General features: G+C 39.1%; 1 protein-coding gene across 6 annotated transcripts; it reads left to right on the top strand.

Moving 5' to 3' along the window:
- The first annotated feature begins 947 nt into the window (after nt 1-947).
- BPNT1 (3'(2'), 5'-bisphosphate nucleotidase 1) lies at nt 948-22,502 on the top strand. Of its 6 annotated transcripts, none has more exons than XM_030302806.1 (10): nt 948-1,022; nt 6,073-6,200; nt 8,789-8,893; nt 9,636-9,743; nt 11,432-11,480; nt 13,591-13,682; nt 14,795-14,839; nt 17,418-17,615; nt 19,954-20,059; nt 21,849-22,502. In XM_030302806.1, the coding sequence occupies exons 2-10, from the start codon at nt 6,081-6,083 to the stop codon at nt 21,995-21,997; spliced, it is 972 nt and encodes a 323-aa protein (XP_030158666.1). In that variant the 5' UTR covers nt 948-1,022; nt 6,073-6,080; the 3' UTR covers nt 21,998-22,502. The 6 variants fall into 6 exon arrangements, with proteins under 6 accessions (XP_030158666.1, XP_032447684.1, XP_030158667.1 ...); XM_030302807.1 differs by lacking the exon at nt 948-1,022 and adding an exon at nt 1,031-1,121; XM_030302805.1 differs by lacking the exon at nt 948-1,022 and adding an exon at nt 2,580-2,702.
- Nucleotides 22,503-23,087: the final 585 nt, after the last annotated feature.

Genomic DNA, 23,087 nt, shown 5'->3' with positions numbered 1-23,087 from the left:
TCTCAGGAGACAGAGAGCAAAATTCCAATCCCAAAACACATGCTCTAAGAAAAGGCCTGGGCAGATAGTATCCTTTGCATTTTTTTCTTTTAAGCAATGAGAATGTCATGAAGTACTTATCTAATTTAAAAAGAAAGTAGTACCTTTATTAATATGAAGGATACCTTTAACAACACAAAATCATAAGCAGGTTTTCCTCCGTGCCGCCGAGAAGCGAAAACAAAACCCCCAAATCGTTAACAAGGAACATCTAGCCAGGAAAAGAGACTATCCCCAGGGCTTACTGGCAGACATATGAAAGGGTCACAGACCCTTTTAAGAATCTCATAAATGCTGGGGCACCTGCGTGACTCAGTCGCTTGAGCATAGGATTTTGGGCTCAGGTCATGAGGTCATGATCACACCGTTGGTGAGTTCCAGCCGGCATCAGGCTCAGGTCAGAACCCGTTCTGGATTCTCTGTCCCCCTCTCTCTCTCTGTCCCTTCCTCACTGTGCTCTCTCTCTCTCTCTCTCTCTCTAAGCGAATAAACATTACAAAAAAAAAAAAAATCTCATAAATGTTAAAAAAAAAAAAAAAGGTAAAAGCTAGTGACCATTTCGCAGAGAGCCCCACTGCCATTGCGAGCAGAAGTGCAGGTGTCGTGGACCTCCTGAAGCCACTTCTCGAACAACTGGGGTTCGAGGTTAAGCAGTCGCTGGCCGCCGCAGGGCGATATTACTATCTAACATTACTACTAACATTTTAAGAGTGAAGCATACATACAAAGAGGACTGGAAGACCCCTGAAATCAGAATGAACCTTTAAAAGTAGACACACCCCTCGCTGTAACCCGAGGCGACATAGGCCGCCGGAAAGTTCAGGGAAAACACGGAGAAGCGGAGTCACCCTGCAGGTCCGGAGTCGCCCGCGGTCCTGGGAGCAGCTGTTCTGCGCCTGCGCCGAATTTCCCGCATGCTCAGTAGCTGCAGTAGGTTGTCCTGCATCCGCCAACGTCCGACCTATTGCCGGGGAGAAGGCCAGGTACTGGAAGCTACCAGGGACCTGTTGCTTGATAGCTTTTATTTGTTGTTGTCACCCTTCCAAGTGTCTTTCGTCTAGCTTTGTTCCAGGCTTGTCACTGTAAGTTTCTCCCCTGCGAGTCAGAGCAAGGGCCTTGGGCAGATCTGAGTCATTTATTGGTCCCCTAACTCCACCCCTTTGCAGAGATATAAGGAGATTTCAGGGATTTATGTTAAAAAAAGAAAAGAAAAGATTGCGGGAATCAGATTGCCTCTCCAGACATTCCAATTTCGGACCTAGATTCTTGAGTGTCAACAATTTGATTGTTTGATTTGTTTTCGTGCTCTGGGATCTTTTCATGGCAATATATTGTAGAAATAGCAAGGCAAACCTAGACAGTGGGTTCGTTAGAGACTGCCTTAACGCCTAAAATTAAATTTCGTTAAAATAGCACACATTCTTCCTACTGTCTTTGCTGCATACTTATAGACTTGCTTGATTTATTCAGGTTTTCCTGAAAATATAATTGCTAGTTCGAAAGATGTGTACGTTTTATTTTTAGTAAGCTTTTCAAAACCATCCTAAGAGGTTTTAACCACTATGCATCCTTGCTAACAGTGCTCTGGAGGATGTTCCCTCAACAGGCTAGCCCACATTGGTCATATTTATCCATGCCAGTCTTACACATGAACAATCATCTTTTGCTGTTTTAATTTGCATTTCTTTCATAATTAGTGAGGTTGAGCATTTCATGTAATTAACTAATGGCCATTGCTTTTCGTTTTCTAGGAATAGACTGTGTCCTTTGCTCATTTTTCTACTGGATTATTTATCTTTAACATGATGATGTAAAAAGCCCTCTACATAACCAAAGTTAACTCAGATGTCTAGGCTGTGATACAATTTTTTTCTCATTTTGTCACTCATCTGCTTTGTGGTAAACTGGCTACATAGATATTTTAATTTTTATGCAGTCAAATTTGTCAATGTTCTTTTATAGATTGTTAGTTTTTCTCACGTTTAAAAGTCCTTTACCAAATTTATAAAATATTTAATACAGTTTTATTTTCATACTTTTATGGTTCATTCTTTACTTCTAAAATCATGCATTGATCTGGAGTATATATTTGATACAAAGAATGCAGAAAGTTTTAACTTTTAAAAAGATTAGTAATTGTTCTTGCCATTTTTTTGCACAATTAACTTTCCCTTGTGATTTGAAATACCACCTGTAGTATCTATTTCTGGAATTTAATTCTGCCCAGGACTAAACTCTTTAATTACTATAGTTTTATATCGTATTTTGATAACTGGTAAAGAGTGTATCTCTGCTTGTTGTTCTTTTTTCAGAATTTGCTCTGTCGTGCTCATATTTTAATTTTTCCAGATGCCTTTGCACCTAGCATCATTTGATCAGGTTTCAAAAGATATATAATCTTTGTATTTTGATTGGGAACTCATCATTCATTTAAAAAAATTTTTTAATGTTTGGGCAGGGAGAGCGGGAGACACAGAATCCAAAGCAGGCTCCAGGCTCTGGGCTGTCGTTACAGAGCCCAACATGGGGCTCGAACTCATGGACTGTGAGATCATGACTTGAGCCAAAGTGGGATGTTTAACCGACTGCCAGCCAGGCGCCCCGTCATCATTCGTTTTTGGATCCTAATCCTCATGTGCTCACCACCTTTATATCGATTCAAGGTACATTTCCCAAGCTATCAGAGGGAATGGATCATTTGATTCCTGTTGTGTTTATCCTTCCAAGTTAGCCCTATTGGCAACTGTAAAGATTTCTTAAAGAGTGGGATGTTGGGTTGATAGCCTTAACTGGCATGCAACCTTTTTCATACATACTCTAAGCTTCAACCTCCAAATGTTATGAAAAAGAATCTGTACTGTGATTCAGGGTTATCATATTACATTGATTACATATTATCTTACAACATATTACATTGACCCCAGGGTCAAAATAATGTTGCAGAAGTTATAGGAATTGTTTCGCCCTTAACACTGCCCTGATGTCTCTGCAGGATAGCCAGTAATGAGGACAATTATTACAATAATGGTTAGCCAGTATCATTTAGTGCTTACTTTGTGCCAGGAACTGTTACAAGTGCTTTGCATGCAATCCTCATTTAATAATTACAGCAACCCTATGCTATAGATGATATTGTTAGCTCCGTTTTACAGCTAGAGGCACAGAAAATTAAGTGGCTTTCCAAAGATCAGACAGCTAACATATGCCAGAGCCAGGATTTGAAGACTGGCAGTGAACTCCAGTGCCTGTGCCTTTAGCTACCTCATGATGTTTTGAGTAAGCTTTCAGAAAGACGTGTTCACAAAAGGCGGTGTTTTAGGACCCAGAAGGTATAAAACCGGTAGAGAAGGAAGTACAGTGTGTGTAATTTGACCTGCTATAAGGAAGTTAGCAACTTGCAGGTAGCTTTTCAGACTTGCTCTGGCGCTCCAATACCGTCAACGAGTGATTCTCCAACAGGTGATTCTCGTTTGGGTTCTGGGAGGGAACGCAATGAAAAAGGCTAACACATCTTTTACAGATGTGTTTTGATAATATGATTAGATTAATTTTCTTTATATTAAGGGCCAAAATTGTATTCATTTGTTTAAGAAATATGTAAGAATATTAGACAGGGATAATAATTTTATTAATTATGTTTGGATCAAAGTATTTCAGAGAAATTGGTTGGCATATTTTCTTACTTGCCAACTAGAAGTGATTTGCAGGATCTCTTTAAAAATCAAACCTAGGGGCGCCTGGGTGACTCGGTTAAGCGTCAGACTTAGGCTCAGGTCTTGATCTCAGGGTTCGTGAGTTGGAGCCGCACATGGGGCTCACTGCTGTCAGTGCAGAGCCCGCTTTGGATCCTCTGTCCCCCCCTCCCTCTGCGCCTCCCCCTGCTCATTCTCTCTCTCTCTCAAAAATAAACATAAACAAAATTAAAAACCAAACCATTCTTATGAAACTGATGTTAGCTTTAAATGGCAGTTCATGTAGTATGCATTTTATGAGGAATGTAGTAAAAAGACAAAGCCTGAAAGCTTGTCTTTATGAAAAAATACTGTGAACTTGGCAAACATAAAGGGAAGTGGTTTATTTAGATATGAAGCCTGGTAAGTCTAGAATGATTGCTTAATTAGCTCAAAGGTAAATGATATCTTGAAAAGTTAGAACACTACCACACAGTGAGGGAAAAGGATCTGCCTTTCATAAATGTCATTTTATAGAAGATGGGGACTGAACGAGCATACCAACACATAGTAGCACAACAGCGGTTAAGACATTTGGGCAGTACATAATTAGTTGCCTGAAGACTACCTTTTCCAGAGTAGAATAAATCAGATAGGTAGCCAGTCATGGATACTAAGGGAGTAGAGGTAAAGTCCACAAAGTATTTGCTGAATTATTTCTCCTGTTTTCAATTTGAGGTGTTCCTGCATGAGTGATTTTCATGAGCAGATTTTCCACATGTAGTACCTAGCATGCCAAGAAAATGAATGTAGCCTGATGATATAATAAGATAAACAGGATTTAAATACATAGGAGTCTGTTTTATTTTCATCTTAATTCCCGACAGCTACTGGCCACAGGATGGTGTTCATTACCTTACATCGAATTCAATTCTGTTCTCCTTCTGAAGGGTTTCAAACACTTCACTTGTTTTTTGTCTCAAGTATGTTCATAATGCCTGTGAATAAAATGTGGATGACAGGAAAAAGATGTAGAAAAGAGCTTGAAAGCCTCATCAGATCAAACATGCAGTCAGAAATTGGTGGTAGGATGATGGCTGTTGCCAAACTGAGGTTTATAATGTCTTTTCTGTTCTGTATTGTGTTCCTTTAATGCATTAAAATAATGTTGACCTGATTTGATGGGGGGGGGGGAGGGGATCATCGGGCGGTTCCCTGTAAGCATTCTGAGACAGAGATAAAGCCCAAGAGGTTTATTAGGGAGTGTTCTTGGATCACTTGTGGGAAGTGGAAAGTAAGCAGTGATGCCTTGTGGGGGGTTGGGAGTTGGGCCAGGACAGAGTCCCAGCCAAGGTCTCTGTCAACCTACCGTGCTGGGCATTCAGAAGCTCGGATGAGCCATCAGAGTTAGGGTGGCACCCAGCTGGAGTGTAGAGTGACCTTTAAATCCATCCCCTCTGTTGACCAGTTTCAGGTGAAGTGACTCATCTTAGCAGATAAATTCCCAGAGAAAGGTGGCAGGTAAGGGCCATCTGTTTGTGGCACTCTCAGCAGCTGGGGAAATGTCCTTCAGCCCTGAAGGGAATCTGAATGGTACATTGCAGCCTCAGAACAGTCACCAAAATTGCAGGACTTGTATTTGTATTTTCAAAGAGGAATTTACTTTATCCTAAAGGTTGGTTTTTTTCCACATTTTTCATTGGGCCAGGGGCTATTCTGACACTCATTACTTTTCCACATGATTGGTCTTTACCCCAATTAATTGTGTCACTTGTTCTCTTTATCTGGTAACTGACGATGGTAGTAATAAATAACCAGCAGGTTAAATTTTATTTAATCTGTAATGGACTATTCTGTGTTTTTTAGGAACTAATTATCATCACGTGCAGTGCAGTCCCTCCTCTTTTTAATTACTGCACACATCCATCCACATCCCTTACGCTGTCCATACCTCTCTTGGCACTTACTAGTTTTATGTTACAGGCTTTAGGTTATAATATTTTATCGCCAATCCACCAAAATATTAGCTCCTCGGTGGCAGATGTTGTATCTTATTAGTCTCTGCAGCACCTTCCATGGCCTTTGCACGTACATTCATATATCTCATACATACAACTTTTTCACATGCTCATAGGCCTGGGCCAGCTTACCCTATGCTTCAAAATGTACCATCTGCAGAGAGAGAATGCTATAAAATTTATTGAAAGAATCAATGCTGAAATGGAAGTTTTTCCAAGTCTCTTTTAGTAAATATTTATTAAGGAATCTACACAGTTAGGCACTCAATAAATATGTATTGAGTTGAATTCAAGTAAATGAAACCAGTAGAAAGTAACACAACTTTCTCTTCATTTCCCCCCAGGGCTTATCATGGCTTCCAGTCACACTGTGTTGATGCGGCTGGTGGCCTCGGCGTATTCTGTTGCTCAAAAGGCAGGAACCATAATCAGACGTGTTCTTGCTGAAGGAGACCTGGGTATCGTGGAGAAGGTACTGAAAGTCTCATCTCATTTCATACCAACTTTATTTTTGTTCCTTGAAGTTTATTTATATTTTTGAGAGAGAAAGTGCGAGCAGGGGAGGGGCAGAGAGAGAGGGACAGAGGATCCGCAGCGGGCTCTGTGCTGACAGCAAAAAGCCCGATGTGGGGCTCACGGGGCTCGAACCCATGAACCATGAGACCATGACCTGAGCCAAAGTCGGACACCTAACCGACGGAACCACACAGGTGGCCCCAAACATTTCACTTTAATTCATGTTTCATGTTAACCAAGAAAAGATCATTGCTGATAGATCCTAAGACTCTGCTTCTCTTTTTCTCTAACGATTAACTCAATACAGTTTTAATTCATTGAATGCATCTTCTCAAAAATGTTGTGGAAGAGGAGGACATGAAATCATACTTATCTGGGGCCCATGGGTGGCTCAGTTGGTTAAGTGTTGGACTCTTGATTTTGGCTCAGGTCATGATCTCACAGTTCGTGAGTTCGAGCCCCACGTTGGGCTCTGCACTGACAGTGGGGAGCCTGCTTGGGATTTCCTTTCTTCCTCTCTCTTTACCCCTCTCCCGCTGGTGTGCATGTGTGCTGTTTCAAAAATAAATAAACATTAAAAAAAAAGAAATCATACTTACCAAATTTATCAAAAAATGAACCTGGTAAGAGTAGTTAATATATTGGTTAGTTAATATATTGGATCACAGAATAAGTATTCAAAAAGTTACAAACACTGAGAAAAGAGGGCCAAGTCCAACAGGATATTATATTGGGAATAATTATAAGGTCCCAAAGTATTAATGTTCAAGGAATAAGAAGTAAATCTGATTTATAATTGTTTGAAAAAGAGGTTTTAGTTGACAACATACTGAATGATAAATCAGCAATGTAATTTGGCAACCTTCAGAAGGCTACTAATCTCACTGCCTTTTTTATAAAGTGTTTTTACTGTTATAAAAAATAGGAAATAAAGAAAAATAGCAAAAATAAAGAAAAGTTACCCATCACACCACCACTGCCAATACTTAATGCTCATTTCTTTTCAGATAGTTTCCTTACGGCATCGCTTATTTTTACATTGATTTTATATTGTCATTGTATTAGATGTACCACATTGTAGCCTGTAGCTCAGAAGTAATGGAAAAACAGTATTCAAGTTAGGAAAGAGGTAATAATCGCACTGTCCTCTTTACTGGTCAGACACTTCTAGTACTTTGTATCTACTTGTTGACACCTCATTTTAAAAGAGGAAGGGCAGAATTAAATTTGTCACACAAAGTATTGAGTGCCAGATGAGGTCTGGCCCTATGTCAGTAGAAAGAGCAGGAAGTATTATCCTGGAGAAGAAAAGAATTGGGATAGCTTTCCTCGTATACTTCATGGCCGTCAGTGTGTCTTTTCTCTAGAGAGCAGTGTCCAGACTTGATTGCTGTATGTTATCTCCAAATTTAACAAATCTTTTCAAAGTTTCAGCAGATATTTCTAGAGCAGCTACCATGTGCCAGACACAAGTCTTTAGGAAATAAAACAAAGATCTGTGGCCCTATATTATACAGTTACTTTGCATTGAGATGACGAACAGACTTCAGTGTGGCATAAGAGTCTTTGATTTTCATGATCGTTCCTTGTCTCACTCTCACTCAAAAGTATTATAAAATTTCTACTATTTGAAATAACATAATCCGTAAACCCACCTAACCAGGCATATGTAAATTGCAACATTTCATAATTCTGTGAAAGCAAACTAACAAAAGGTTGTAGCTGTCAATTACCAGATTTTCCACTGTCTTTCACTAGAATGACTATCTGACATACGGCTTGAGTGAGAATATTGTAGATGAGCTATACATATCGAATATTATTGCTGTTCATTTTCATATTTTTTATATTTGAGAAATAGGAATTCTTTGTATCATCCTGAGGACCTATTGAATTATTAGGGAAGTAGATCAGTAGACTAGTAGAAGATTAGTGAGTAGAAGTTGTAGAAGGATCTGTGTAAGGAATACCTTTCAAATAGCTAAAGATAAAGTTTTTAGCTCCGATTGCCTTGGAAAGTTATCAATTTCCTCTCTCTTCATCTTTTTTAAGTAAAATATTGATGTAGAGGGGCGCCTGGGTGGCTCAGTTGGTTAAGCGTCCGACTTCAGCTCAGGTCATGATCTCGCAGTCTGTGAGTTCGACCCCCGCGTCGAGCTCTGTGCTGACGGCTCAGAGCCTGAAGCCTGCTCTGGATTCTGTGTTTCCCTCTCTCTCTGACCCTCCCCTGTTCATGCTCTGTCTCTGTCTGTCTCAAAAATAAATAAACATTAAAAAAAAAAAAGATTGATGTAGAGATCTTATGAAGAGGATTTCTCAATTGGGGGAGAAAATGGTCTAATAATCTAAAAACTCCTTTCCAAACTTTAACCACTATAAATCCCATGAGAAAAACCAAACTGGGAAACTAGTTGACTCCTTTGGTGTTAAGTTCCATGAATCTAAAAGTAGTGTGATTTAAATGATATGGACACTCATGCGTTAGGAGTCAGAGGACAACTTATTTCATACTAGTTCTGCTGAAATTTGCATTCTTTGTTGCAGACCTGTCCCACAGACCTGCAGACCAAAGCTGACCGGTTGGCACAAATGAGTGTATGCTCTTCACTGGCACGGAAATTCCCCAAACTAACAATTATAGGGGAAGAGGTAAGACTTGTGAGAATCTGTGAATTCAGTGTTGTGATACAATATGTGTGATGCATTATGTTTTTAATGACTGTTCCCCATGTGGATTTACAATTGCCCCTTAAAGATTTATATACCACTATTCCTATTTCAAAGTGTTGTATCTGGTGTTTTAACACCAAAATGATCTGTCATATTCCTTGGACTTGAAGGAAATGTCTGATTATAAAATATTTTGGTCCATTTTTAGGCAGGTATCTCACTTCTAGACCGTAAAAGATAGTTCCTGTTGTAATAATCAGCAGACAAACTATAAGATGGGATGAGTTCTAGAACTTTGGAATAAAAATGGATTTTGTTATTTCTCGTTTTGTTTTTTGTTTAAAATTAGGCTTATTTGTGCACTTACCCAAAGACTATAACACTGAAAGTGGTGGAGTTTGCCTGTCCTGTGTTTGAGAGGGAGGTATCAGATGTCAGAGCAACTTTACTTAAATATGTTTATAGCACTTAGATTTTTTTTTTTTAATTGTTCAGGATAAGAAGGATGGGGTTTTTTTGTAGTCAACTTTGCTCAGCCATATATGGTCATTTTTGCAATTTGATTTGATTTGCTTTACTTTCTACTCGGTTAAACTCTAAACATAAAGGGTAAACAGGAAGCCCTCGTGACCCACGGTGTTGCATTTCTTCTGTTACGAAGACAAAGGCTGCTCTGTAAACACCAAATAGCTTCAGTGACCATCAGTGTTCTCTGCCCTAGGATCTGCCTTCTGAAGAAGTAGATCAAGAACTGATTGAAGATGGTCAGTGGGAGGAGATACTGAAGCAACCGTGCCCATCACAGTACAGTGCTATTAAAGAGGAGGATGTATGATCCAGATCATTATTTCGTTCTTCGTCAGCCTTCATGTTGTTGCTCTAGTAAATAAAATTTGCCAGTAATGTTGAGAAGTTGGTAGATATAAAATAGGGCCAACCAGGAACTTGAAATCTTTCAGGGCCAGCATAGAAGTACCAGGCAACCACATGGAATGTATGATCTGTTAAGTTAGGGTTTAGTTTCTTACCCTCTTGGCTTCTTCTCTAAAACTATTATTAAAAATACCTGAGGGAAGAACATCTAATTTGTTAGTAAATTTGGGTAAAACATTCCATTGCTAGAAGGAGATGAAATAGATCCCTACGTTATATGTTTAGAAGGCCATAAAAATCACCTTACTTACTTATTTTGATTTGTTTAACATACATTCGTCAAATACCTACTATGAGTAAGGCACTTTGCTCTGTGATTTGGAGGACAGAAAGAAAATGAAACATGGTGTCTTCCATCCGAAATATGCCTCATTCACAAATTCACATCAAGCATTATAGCTCTAGTGGGTAATGGCTACATATCCTGAATCACGTTAAAATCCTAAGGAGAAGGGATTTCTTTTTAATGTACCATCCGTTCATAAAACATTCATTTTTCTTTGCTGTATATTATTGGTATCCTTAAGTTAAAGTCAGACTGTCATTATTTTTTTAAATCAGCATTATATACCAAAGTGAGTACCAGCCACACGTTATTCAAAATATTTTGGGTGCCACTTTAGTTTTCCCTGTATTACCACATAGAGCTCAGTGTGTTCATAGCATTGTGTTTAGCGTTCAGGTGACAGCAAATTTATTAGTTAAGCATCTTGTATTTAAAAGTCTTTGTTTGAGAGAGTGCGAGTTGGGGAGAGGGGCAGAGGGAGAGAGAGAGAGATAACCTTAAGCAAGCTCCACACTTGGCATAGAGCCCACGCGGAGCTTGATCCCACAACCGTGGGATTATGATGTGAGCTGAAATCAAGAGTTGGACGCTCAACCGACTGAGCCACCAAGGCGCCCCACATATTTAAAATTCTTAGGTCAGGGGTGCCTGCGTGGCTCAGTAGGTTAAGCATCCGACTTTGGCTCAGGTCACGATCTCACAGTTCGTGGGTTTGAGCACCCCCTTGGGCTCTGTGCTGACAGCTCGGAGCCTGGAGTGTGCTTCAGAGTCTGTGTCTCCTTCTCTCTCTGCCCCTCCCCCGTTCGTGTTCTGTCTTTCTCTGTCTCTCAAAGGTAAATAAATGTTAAAAAAAAAAAAATTAAAATTCTTTTTTTTTTTTTTTAACGTTTATTTATTTTTGAGACAGAGAGAGACAGAGCATGAACGGGGGAGGGGCAGAGAGAGAGGGAGACACAGAATCGGAAACAGGCTCCAGGCTCCGAGCCATCAGCCCAGAGCCCGACGCGGGGCTCGAACTCACGGACCGCGAGATCGTGACCTGGCTGAAGTCGGATGCTTAACCGACTGCGCCACCCAGGCGCCCCATAAAAAATTAAAATTCTTAAATCAGACTTTTCTCCAATTTAAATGGACGTTTTCCATGATTACAAAATATAAGGTTTTTTACTATCATGAAACTGATGACATTAGCTTAAGCAATTCATAGTATAATTTTAAAAATGAAAAAAGTATTTTTAATCTACTTAAACCTATTTTTTAAATGTTGTATGCTTACTTTGGATATTTCTCTTACTTAGCTTGTGGTCTGGGTTGATCCTCTGGACGGGACCAAGGAATACACTGAAGGTTGGTATCTCTTTGGTATTTGTTTCCAACAGCAATAGGTCTGGTAGATGATATTTGGTCAGCAACACTTAATATTTCATCTGCTGCATGAAAACCTGGTATCATATCTCATGTCCATGGCCTGAAGCTATATTTGTGCTCATCCTCGCTAACTGTTATTGTATATCAGTGAGTGTCAAGACAGCGAGGGAGAAAATTCATCTCCTTCAAATACCAACCCCCCCGACCGTCTAACAGCCGCACAATTCTAATGTCCCCCAGGTGAGGATAGCTGACACTAAGCCAGTGTCAACAGTGACAGCGCTGAACCCCCAGCTCTGTTGAGGTAGAAAACAATGTAAAGCCCAGCTGCACTGCTGGGCTGTGCCGCCTCTGCCCTCCCACACCGCTTCCACTCACCCTCCCCTCAACTGTGAGCTGCCTTCTCACTCACAGCCTCACCTTTAAAGATGAGTTTGGGGGCGCCTGGGTGGCGCAGTCAGTTAAGCGTCCGACTTCAGCCAGGTCACGATCTCGCGGTCCGTGAGTTCGAGCCCCGCGTCAGGCTCTGGGCTCATGGCTCAGAGCCTGGAGCCTGTTTCCGATTCTGTGTCTCCCTCTCTCTCTGCCCCTCCCCCGTTCATGCTCTGTCTGTCTCTGTCCCCAAAAAAATAAACGTTGAAAAAAAAAATTTAAAAAAAAAGATAAATAAATAACATAAAGATGAGTTTGGAGGGGCGCCTGGGAGGCTCAGTCCGCTAAGCGTCCAACCTTGGCTGAGGTCATGATATCATGGTTCCTGGGTTCAAGCCTCACATCGGACTCTGCGCTGACAGCGAGGAGCCTGATTTGGACCCTCTGTCTCCCTCTCTCTGCCCTTCCCCCACTTGCTGTCTCTCCCTCAAAATAAATAAATGAACTTAAAAAAATTAGGAAAAAAAATAAAGATGAATTTGGAAACACAGTACAATATTTCTTTGTGAAATTGTCTACAATGAGAAAACTCAGAAAGTGGCAGATTAAAATAAAATGGACAGCATTAAAGTAAAAAGACCATGCTCCGAGTCTTAGGTTTTAGGAGCATAGCGTACATACGCTTAGAGTTTTATTTTTGAAACAGAGATCTACATAGGTTTTCTGATACTGGCTCTCAGCTTTATAGCTTAAGAAAAAGAAGATTTCACATCATTATTAGAAAAACTTACCTTTTGGGATGAGCACTGGGTGTTGTATGGAAACCAATTTGTCAATAAATTTCATATATATAAAAAAAATAAATAAATAAATAAATAAAAATAAGACAACAACAACAAAAAAAAAAAGAAAAACTTTCTCTGTCTTTGGATGAGACATACCTGTAATGAGTCTGTCGCACAGTATACAAATGTACATATGCACACACAGTACAACTTCTCAATGATCCGTTGAGAAATAGGGAAGCTCTAGATAGCTTAGTACATATAAGAACGCCCAGATAGATTGTTTAGATCTTGACCCCCACCTCCAGAGAATTTGATTCACTGGCTCTGGGAAGAACCCTGAGAATCAGTGTTAAAAATTATGCCAGTTAAGGGGCACTGGCTGACTCAGTCAGTAGAGCATGAGACTCTTGATCTCAGGGTCGTAAGTTTGAACCCTACGTTGGGCATCAAGCTTACTTTAAAAAACAAACAAACAAAAAAACCATGCCAGTTAATTCTGATGCTGCTTGACAATGCACAGACGCCACTTGGAGAAATGTTACCTTAGAGACTGAAATGGAGGTCTAGACAGTAATCCTGGAACAGGGAGTGATCCAGCAGGCAGGAGTGACATGGAGGGTGGCAGAAGGTCACAGCAGTTTGACAATAATGGCTGTGGAGTTATGGCTGGTTTATTCAATTGGTTTACAAATTGTACTAATGAGACCATGCCTATCGATTCAGTTAAGTGGCCATAGATCCTTCTTCTGTCTCTGGCCAGCTATCTCTTATAATTTGTGCATTTTGCCAGCAGAGGGATTGATCGTGGATGAATCATTACAAATTTCTTACCTTTATTCCAAAAATAACTTGGAGCAGTTGATGTGCTGATGATGCGTTATATGTAATATGAGAAAGTTATATAATTGATATTCATTTCTTCCTCATAGGTCTTCTTGACAATGTGACAGTTCTTATTGGAATTGCTTATGAAGGAAGAGCCATAGCAGGAGTTATTAATCAGCCATATTACAACTACCAGGTATTACTATAAATGATATAAAAATATTTTATTAGATACAGTGTTATATGATTCCTGATGTTATGTAATCCAGTGATTTCTAACTTCATTGCCCATGCAGTTATTAGGGAAGTCAACAAAATACAGATTCCCAGGTCATACCCCAGACCTGTTGAATCAGAACCCCTCAGGGCACTGATATGAGGAATGTTTATGTATGTATTTGTGTGTACAGAGGGACACTATGTATATTACATGTACTTTTCTATGTATGCCTTATTTGAATGCCAAAGTTTGGGAATTACTGACATGGTTCTTGATTAGCTTGGTTATTGAGACACCTGATTTACAGGTGGTTCTTGAAGCATATTGAAGAAATGAACCATTTCAACCGAGAAAAGATGCTAGCCATGTTGTTTTCCAGGTAAAGCTATATAATCCCTAAATTACAGTCAGCATTGATAATAGAACTAGCTATGCTCTTGCACTCATTTCTCCTATTTTGTCTCTCTAATCTGCTTTGACTTTCTATTATGCTCCCAAGAAATTGCCTTCCTTAGAAACAAGAGAGTAATGTAATTCCAAGGCATAAATATACTGTGATGTGAAATCACATTAAATGTTGAAGGAAATTGTTGAAATAAAACAGTTGAGGTATTTGCATTACCGTGACCTTGATAGAACTTGGAGAATCGAAGTAACCAGAGTGGGGACTATTACTTCTGAATTGCTAGCTTGAGTTTAAGAGCAGGATTAATCTTTGCTTCTAAGATATTTTTTTCATGTGTATGATCATAACTTTTTATTTATAATTATGTGCCTCTTAAAATTATTTAGCAAAAATAGTTCTGCATTACTGAACAACTCTCTCGTACTACTTTGCTTAAGTGTCTTTTAATTTTTTTAATATGACTTTAACGTTTATACAGTACTATACGCAGACACAAGTTTGTGGTTTTTAGGTAAACTTTAAAGTAAGTTAATACCATTACTTAAAAGAGGGGTGTTTAGTTCACAGATGATGTTGTAATGCATGGCACCTTTCATCCAAAGACGATCGCAGTGCTTAGGGGTTGTTGATAGTTTCTATCACTTCTTTCTGAGATTAGAAAACTTGTATTCATTTTCCACAGAACAATGAAAAGCAGAAGTTAAGGGAACACGGGAATGAAGCAAAGGTGAGAAAAAATAGGTAGGGTTTTGGCTCCACTAGTAGGTAGAAAACAAGGCAGGCTACTTGTGGTACCCAGGTGGCCATTGTCCCTCTTGTGTGTCTGTTCAATTCCTCCTGTCCTGCTTCTCCCACTGCTACCTCTCTCTCCTCCACAGTCCCTTCTGTACTGTCTTTTTCCTCTCATCCTTCACGCTTGCATATGCCTTAAAATTTGTTGCAACAAGTGGAAAAGTTGCCCAGCTCTGTTGATGGTATTCAAGGATGGATATTCAGCTTCAAATAGTCATCAGTATAAGAATAATTGCTAAAGTTTATCAAGAGCTTACTGTGTGCTGCCAGACTCAAGAGATTCACAGGCTTTATCTCATGTAATACCACAGTCCTATAAGGAAACCTTTATCCTTGTTTTAAAGAAGAAGAAACTCAGGCAAGTAACTTGCCTGTCATGGGCAATATCTGAAGACTGAAACCGAGGTCCAGGTTCTTACCATTACTCTATATTGTCTTCTTGAGCCAGATAGAAGACTTCTAACAATTTGAACTTTAGTATTACTTCTAACAGATACTGAACCTGGTAAGCACTTAAAGGAAGCAGGGTGGCTTAGTGCAAAGATACCTAATTGGTCTTTATGTCAGAGATAGCCTCTTAACCATTATGAACTGTAATTAACCATCATGAAGCCTTTGTTACGTCCAGAAAGTTGGTGTGGTGCTTTTGAAGGAGATGGAGAGATCAGGAGCACAGAGGAAGGCTAGCTGGCTGCCTCATGGGATTGCATTATCGCACCCAGGTGCCAGATTCCTTGGTCACATCCTCTTTGCCTACATACTCATTTATGGAGTGAATGTGACATTTTAGGAACCAGAATAGCCATGTCTGCTCTTTTAGTATGATTTCCTTTCTTTTTCAGAATAAATGGAGATGAATTGATAAATAAGTTTCTTGAGAGCATGAGATTTATCTCAGCGGTCAAACTGAGGCCCAATGAGCACCAGAGCCCATCTGTACTTTTCAGGTTCTAAGACTCTCCTGTGGTGTAGATTCAAGAATCTACAGAACAGAGGAAGCGCATGAACATATATTGAACACCAAGTGCTTATTCTTTGGTTCCTCTGTTGCCCCATATGCAGGGAGAGCTATGCACAGACCGCCTTCAGCAGGCAGCCTCTTCAAGCATTGTCTCACCTGAAAAGAGCTGCCTCACCCAGTGACGTGCCCTTTTTCAAGGCAATCCATTTCCAATGACTGATTATTGCATGAGTATAAATGCCTGGTATTTCCTTCCAATTTTTACCACCCTGAGGGCCATTCTAGCTTCAGAGCTAATCAGCTGAGGCTGTTATTGGATCTCCATCACAGCTCGGTTTCTCCCTCTGCCCACTCATGTTTCCTTCCCTCCCTTGCACAGGTGTTAACCCCAAGGGTCCTCCCTAATGAACACCCTCCCTAATTCAGAGTCTGCTTCCCACGGAATGCAACCTGCAACATAAGCATATTTCACTATAACAGCACCCAGGATGCCGCCAGTGGACAAATAAGATGATGTGTTTCAAAGCATTTTGATAAGTAAAATGCAGTATAATTTAGCAATGAAGGATATCAGCTTTGAATACAGATGAGTCTGAGTTTGGTTATGATCTTCCCAGAGTCTTTGGTCAGGTTACTTAATGATTCCACATCTCATATTTCTCATCTGTAAAACAAGGATGGTAATACTTGCTTCATGGAGTTGCTTGGGGGGTTAAATGAAATAATACATGTAAGGCACTTAGTATAGTGTCTGGTATGGTACTTGCTTAGAATTCAGTAACATATATGTCTGTATGTCTCTGGTATATGTTTAGTATATTAACATAATGGTGTTTTGATGACTCTGTGCTAATGATTTTATGCATCAGTTTTACTTTCCATGAAATACAAGTTTTGTTTTTCTGTATAAAGTATATAGCTAAAACAAGGTGTTTGAAAGTTCTTTGAGCTCTGCAAAGGAAAACGCAGGTGCTAAGATTGCATTATCATTGTCATTTTACCACCACAATTGTCAGTAAAAATGTTAACCCTGACCCCATTATCCGTGGCTACTCTTCAGTATCAGCCTATTCAGTTGCCGTGTCTCCATAGCTGCAAAATACATTATCACTATTACTTATTCCCATAGTAACAAGACCCTTGCTGTTCCTTAGATGATGAAAAGTAGTAATCAGCATATGGTGTTTCATTTCCTGGGCACTTCAGTACCTTTTGCAAACAACCATTTTCAAATACAACAACGATATCATTGGCTGATTCAGAGAGAGACACGAATCAGTGTATGACTTTTCCTTGCCTGAGGACTTCAAGGAATAACCATAAGTTCCCTTCAGTGCCTCTTAAACCCAATTATTAGCCAAAACAACAAGAGAATAATCCTCTGATTATCTCAGGAAAATTTCATTGTCGATGATATTGTTCTGGTTCTTTATAACATTATCATATTTTTATTTCAAAAAAATCATGATGCTAACATAGCTCAGCATTCTATTTATGGCTGACATTTTTCTCCAGACTATTACAAGCTTTTCTGTTTCACTCATTTATATAGGCAGGACCAGATGCTGTGTTGGGGAGGACAATCTGGGGAGTTTTAGGTTTAGGTGCCTTTGGGTTTCAGCTGAAAGAGGCGCCTGCTGGAAAACACATCATCACAACCACCCGGTCCCATGGCAGCAAGTTGGTGATGGACTGTGTGGCGGCTATGAACCCGGACGATGTGCTACGAGTGGGAGGAGCAGGAAATAAGGTACAAAAGCGTCTGCCGTCCCGCTGAAATGCAATTGAGTCTTTGACAGAAATCCCAAGCTTTAAAAAAAAAAAAAAAAAAAAAAGTGAAATCAGGGTTGGGGAGAAAGAATTAGAGATTGTAACTGACCATCAAAGGCACATTTCAGCAACATTTGAATTTTTAAAAAATGTTATGGTTCAAGTCAGTGCTAATAGAAGTCACCAGGATAAGATCCTGTGCCTCTTGCCAGCCCTCCTGTTCTCGAGGACTCTCCGGGGTTACTTCTAGATCTTTTATTCTGCAGACTCCAAGGACGGGCCTGCCTGCCTTTCCTGGATGCTTCCCCCATTCTTTCATCTAGGCTTCCATCCTCCTGAAAAAATTGTGAAATGGAACACAATTTGATCTTCATCCTTCCCAGCCCTGATCTCTTCTCCTCTGATTGCCCCCCTGGATATCATCATCCTGACATCCTTCAGGTATCTCAAAGTCAACATGTCTAGTTGGAGCTCTTCCTTTTTCTTCCTGCCCCATGTGCGTTCCTCCTATTTCCTATCTGCTAAATGGCACCACCATTTTCCTAACTGCTCCAGGCAGACACCTGAAAGTCTTCCTAGACTCCTTCATTCCTCACAGCCTATCTCTGTATCTTCTTAATTCCTCCCTAATGTCTCCTCTTGTCCATCTTAACTGCCCCCACCCTACTTGAATCCTATCATCATCCTTCACCCAGACTTTACAGTAGCTTCCAGTGGTCTCTCTGTTCAGTCCCAGCCCTCACATTAACATAGAGCTGTTAAACATGCAAAACTTACCATCTGTCACTCCCTTGCCCCAGACCCTTGGACAACTCCCTGCACCACAGTTGAAAATCCAAGCCTATAAGAATGGAATGTAAATTCCTCTATATCTTGTTCCTTGGACACACCCAAGCCTTATCTCACGACATCCCCCAGCTCAGAAGCTAGTGATACTGCCTGTGGTTCCGGATGCATGTGCATTGCACACTTGTGTGCCTGGCACAGGAAGGCAAAGAATAAATACTTACCGAACTGAGTGGATTTAATTTTTCTTCACCTACCCTTTGGAAGCAATAATCAACTATTTTTAGATTTTTCAAAAGCACTGGTATGAGGATGAAAATAGGAGTTTAAAAATAATAATATTTTGGAAAAAAACTAAAACATTTCAAAGTAAAAATATATTCTTGATATTCACCAAATACAGTGACAGGTGTGATTTCTCTTTGCCCTTACTTTTATAACCACAAAAATCCCATTACATCTTTTATTCCCAAGGAGCACCATTCTCCTTAGGAACAAAGTCCCCATCCTGCATATTCCCCACCTTTGCTCCTATAAAAAGACCTTGTTAGGCAGTTATTCACTTTTTTTATATATATCAAGGACTTATTTAAGGATCTAATGAAGGCTACAGCCCTTCCTCCCTCAAAAAATATACCTGAAATAGTTCTTGGCCCATAATAAGACTTGACACACAGTTGCTAAATGAAAGGAAAACCGTTTACTTAAAAGTCTCCAGGAAGGTTTAATCAAGTTTGCTGGCGTTCTTGAGCATCAAGAAAAACAATTGAATGTGACCAATTCCTTTCCTTAAAGAATTCACTGAGATTTTCCTCATTCTGTCAGTGTGGCCTCTTCATCTGAATATTTGAAATCTGAATTTTATAGTACTGATTATTTTACAGCATAACCAAAAAATAAGTAAATGACTAATGAAAGCTTGATAGCAATTGCTCTTTATAGAGTCATGCAGTTTCTATCAGTGACCTCAGTTTTGTTTGAGAGTTGTAAGAGTTACTAAGATGACAATTTAAAAATTCATATTTTGGCATTAGAAACCGCAATGCACAGGATTCCCAAGACTTCAGAAGCTACTTGTTAGACTAGTCCGCGCTGCATATCTGTTAGGACTTACTACAGTTTATACATTAGCGCACTACTGGCTATTCTTCTATCCTTTATCTAACAATGGTCACTTCCTTACGAGATTGAAAAACTTTCGTTTTTCTACAATATGCAATATGTTGATTTTACAGTAAGAGAAAAACAACATAATAAAAAGCAAATTAAATTTATCTGATTAGGACTATGAAGACTGTTCCGATAGACTCGTAGCTTATTAAACCACTTTCCCCCCTCAGGTCACTATATTATTCTATATTCTATAGTATTCTATATGTTTCTCCATAATACTCATATCATTTAAACCTGCTAAAAGCTTTAACCTAAGTTGAGTTGGACAGAGGAATTGAAATATACTTGATAAAAAGCAACTTCTCTTGTTTTTCAATTATTTCATGGTCCAAGGATAATTATTATCTCTAACCTTACAGATTATTCAGCTGATTGAAGGCAAAGCCTCTGCCTATGTATTTGCAAGTCCTGGATGTAAGAAATGGGATACTTGTGCTCCAGAAGTTATTTTACATGCTGTGGGAGGTCAGTCCCTTTTATTTTGGGGAATTACAGTTTTTATAGTTGTTATGTTATGCTAAGATACAATTTTTCAGTATGTTATTTTACCTAGACCGTGAGGATATAAAAGCTAGAAGGAATCCTAGAGATTAGCCAGTGCAACTCCTGTATTTCATAGAGATAGAAAATAGATTTTCAGTAAATTCCTCTTTCTTTAGTTATTGTTTACCTTTTGGACTTTGATCTACATACAGTTGATTTGATTTGATTTGATTTGATTTTTTTTTATTTTAGAGGGAGAGTGAGAACAGGGGAGGGGGCAGAGGGCTAGAGAGAGAAAGAGAGATTGAGAGAGAGAGAGAGAGAGAGAGAAAGAGAGAGAGAGAGAGAAAGAGAGAGAGAGAGAGAGAGAGAGAGAGAGAGAGAGAGAGAGTCTTGAGCAGTCTCCACGCTGATTCAGGGTTTGATCCCACAACCCTGGGATCATGATCTGAGCCAAAATCAAGAGTCAGACACTCACCAATTGTGCCAACCAGGCACCCCTACATACAGTTGATTTATTTTTTTAATGTTTTTTTTTTTTTATTTATTTTTGAGAGAGAGACAGAGCGTGAACAGGGAAGGGGCAAAGAGAGAGAGACACACAGAATCCAAAGGAGGCTCCAGGCTCTGAGCTGTCAGCACAGAGCCCGACGCGGGCTCAAATTGCAAACCACGAGATCATGACCTGAGCCAAAGTGGGCCACTTAACCAACAGAGCCACCCAGGTGCCCCACATACAGTTGCTTCATTTAAGCCCTTAATGATTTATGGCTTTAATGCTACTAGGGTTTTTTTTTTCCTTGAAAAGCAAAATATTCATCACCATTGTCTTCACTGCAGTTTCGTTTAAGCAAATATTGGTAAATATCTTAGTACTAGTGCTTAAGATCATAGAGTTAGAATTTTTTTTTAATTTTTTTTTTAACCTTTATTTATTTTTGAGACAGAGAGAGACAGAGCATGAACAGGGGAGGGGCAGAGAGAGAGGGAGACACAAAATCCAAAGCAGACTCCAGGCTCTGAGCTGTCAGCACAGAGCCCGACGTGGGGCTTGAACTCACGACCGTGAGCTCACGACCTGAGCCGAAGTCCGACGCTTAACTGACCAAGCCACCCAGGTGCCCCTAGAATTTTTTTTAATCTGACTGAAAATATACTACAAATATATACATAGTAAGATGATTTTTCAATTTCTAATAGACATCAGTTCACTTGTACTCTTGAAACACTTGATTTTTTTCTATAATTTCTCCTAATATATTATCAATATCTCATTAGTATATTACATGACAAGGAAGTTAGATTCATCACAATCTCATCTCTTTAAAGTGTATAATTAAACTGTATTGTAACACAATTATATTTGATGAACATACTTCACTTAAACTCTTATTAAATAAAGTATTAATATTCAATGGAAGAATAAAGAAAACACTTCTGAAAATGGGAATCGTTGTGTTGGAGTAGAACCAACAAGAAATGTAACCACCTCAGGATAAGAGAAATTAATTGATACTGAGAAATATAAATTAAAAATGCTAAGTGAAATTAGTTTTAATCAGGGAGAAAAATAGTTTATCTTTCAGTTAGTCAAAATTGCTCTGTAGTTTTAAATTCAAGTGAATGAAAACTTAACCTTTCTAGTCACTCATTTATCTTATCCAGAATGAATTGATATTATTGTACAGGGAAGTAAAAGGAACTTAAAAATAGCTAGAAACATAACCATGTGGTCAGCCACTAATGTCGTATTGATGTTTTTTTGCTGTAGGCAAGTTAACCGATATCCATGGAAATGCCCTTCAGTATAACAAGGAAGTGAAGCATATGAACTCCGCAGGCGTCCTGGCCACACTGCGCAATCACAACTACTATGCAAGTCGAGTTCCAGAATCCGTTAAAAGTGCTCTTGTTCCTTAAAGGAAAATCTCATGGACTTAGCTAGGAGAAGAACTTGATTCTCAAAATACTGTACTTTAATTAGATGGAATTAGAGTTCCACTTTATTCATTGTTGATCAGTGATTTATATTTACTTAGGAGTAGAAAAAGGAATTAAAGAATTTCTTGATTAATTATTCACCCAGACCAGTTGTGACAACTGAAGGGTTTATAAAGTAAGTGTGTTGATGGTTCTTTTCCTCCTTGTATTTGGATAAATGAAAGGAAGGCTTAATTTAAGCTCCCTATTCTGGTCAGTTGTATAATCAACATTCCTGTTATTGTGAACAAGATTTCTTGTGGCACAAAACCACAAGTTGTTATCTGAATCTCATTCTTGTTTTTCACAGTAGTTTTAAAAGCTGTCCTTATTCCAGTGATGAGTACACTAATACTCCAGGGATGAATACACTAAAATGTCATGTATGTGGATGAAACAGATTTATGGGAAGATTCTTTATAATAAATGAAATCATTTAATTCTAGTTCTTTATGTTCTTTACCATCTTTTAAAAATTTTGAGTAGTATTTGAAAATTACATATTCTCTACTGTGCACATTATTCTTATGGCATCATTGTAATGACTATGGAAATTTAGGTAATTACCTTAGTTTTTTCCAAGGGGAGATTATAACATAAGCTATCAAAATCATTCTGACATTCTGCCCAGATTTTTCTTTTTTAGGTCTCTTTGCAGTGCTTTTAAATACATTTCTCTGTTGTTGGATTAGAGAAAAGTGGTTTAAATTAATGGTTCTCAAACCCAACTACATCACCTAGGAAGCTTTCAAAAATACGTTCATAGGCTTCATCCCAGCAGTTTTGATTCTATATATTTTTAGAAAGCTCTTCTGTGGACTTTGATAATCATTGAAGTTTAGATAATAACTTCACAGCATCTGTAACATAGCCTGAAGTGTGGCGTCTTGACATTGACACCTTTGACCACTCCAGTCTCTTATAACTCTCTTCTCAGTGATTTTCTTCTTCTCCAGCCATTCCCACCTAGTCTCCTTTCTTGGTTTCTCTTTGCCTCTCTTCATTTCAATGTCAGTGGGTTCACCAAGAT

The sequence above is a fragment of the Lynx canadensis genome, chromosome F1 (assembly GCF_007474595.2).
Source record: "Lynx canadensis isolate LIC74 chromosome F1, mLynCan4.pri.v2, whole genome shotgun sequence".
NCBI classification, from domain to species: domain Eukaryota; kingdom Metazoa; phylum Chordata; class Mammalia; order Carnivora; family Felidae; genus Lynx; species Lynx canadensis.
Note: the sequence above shows the minus strand (reverse complement) of the source record. Positions and strands in the feature narration are given on the sequence as shown.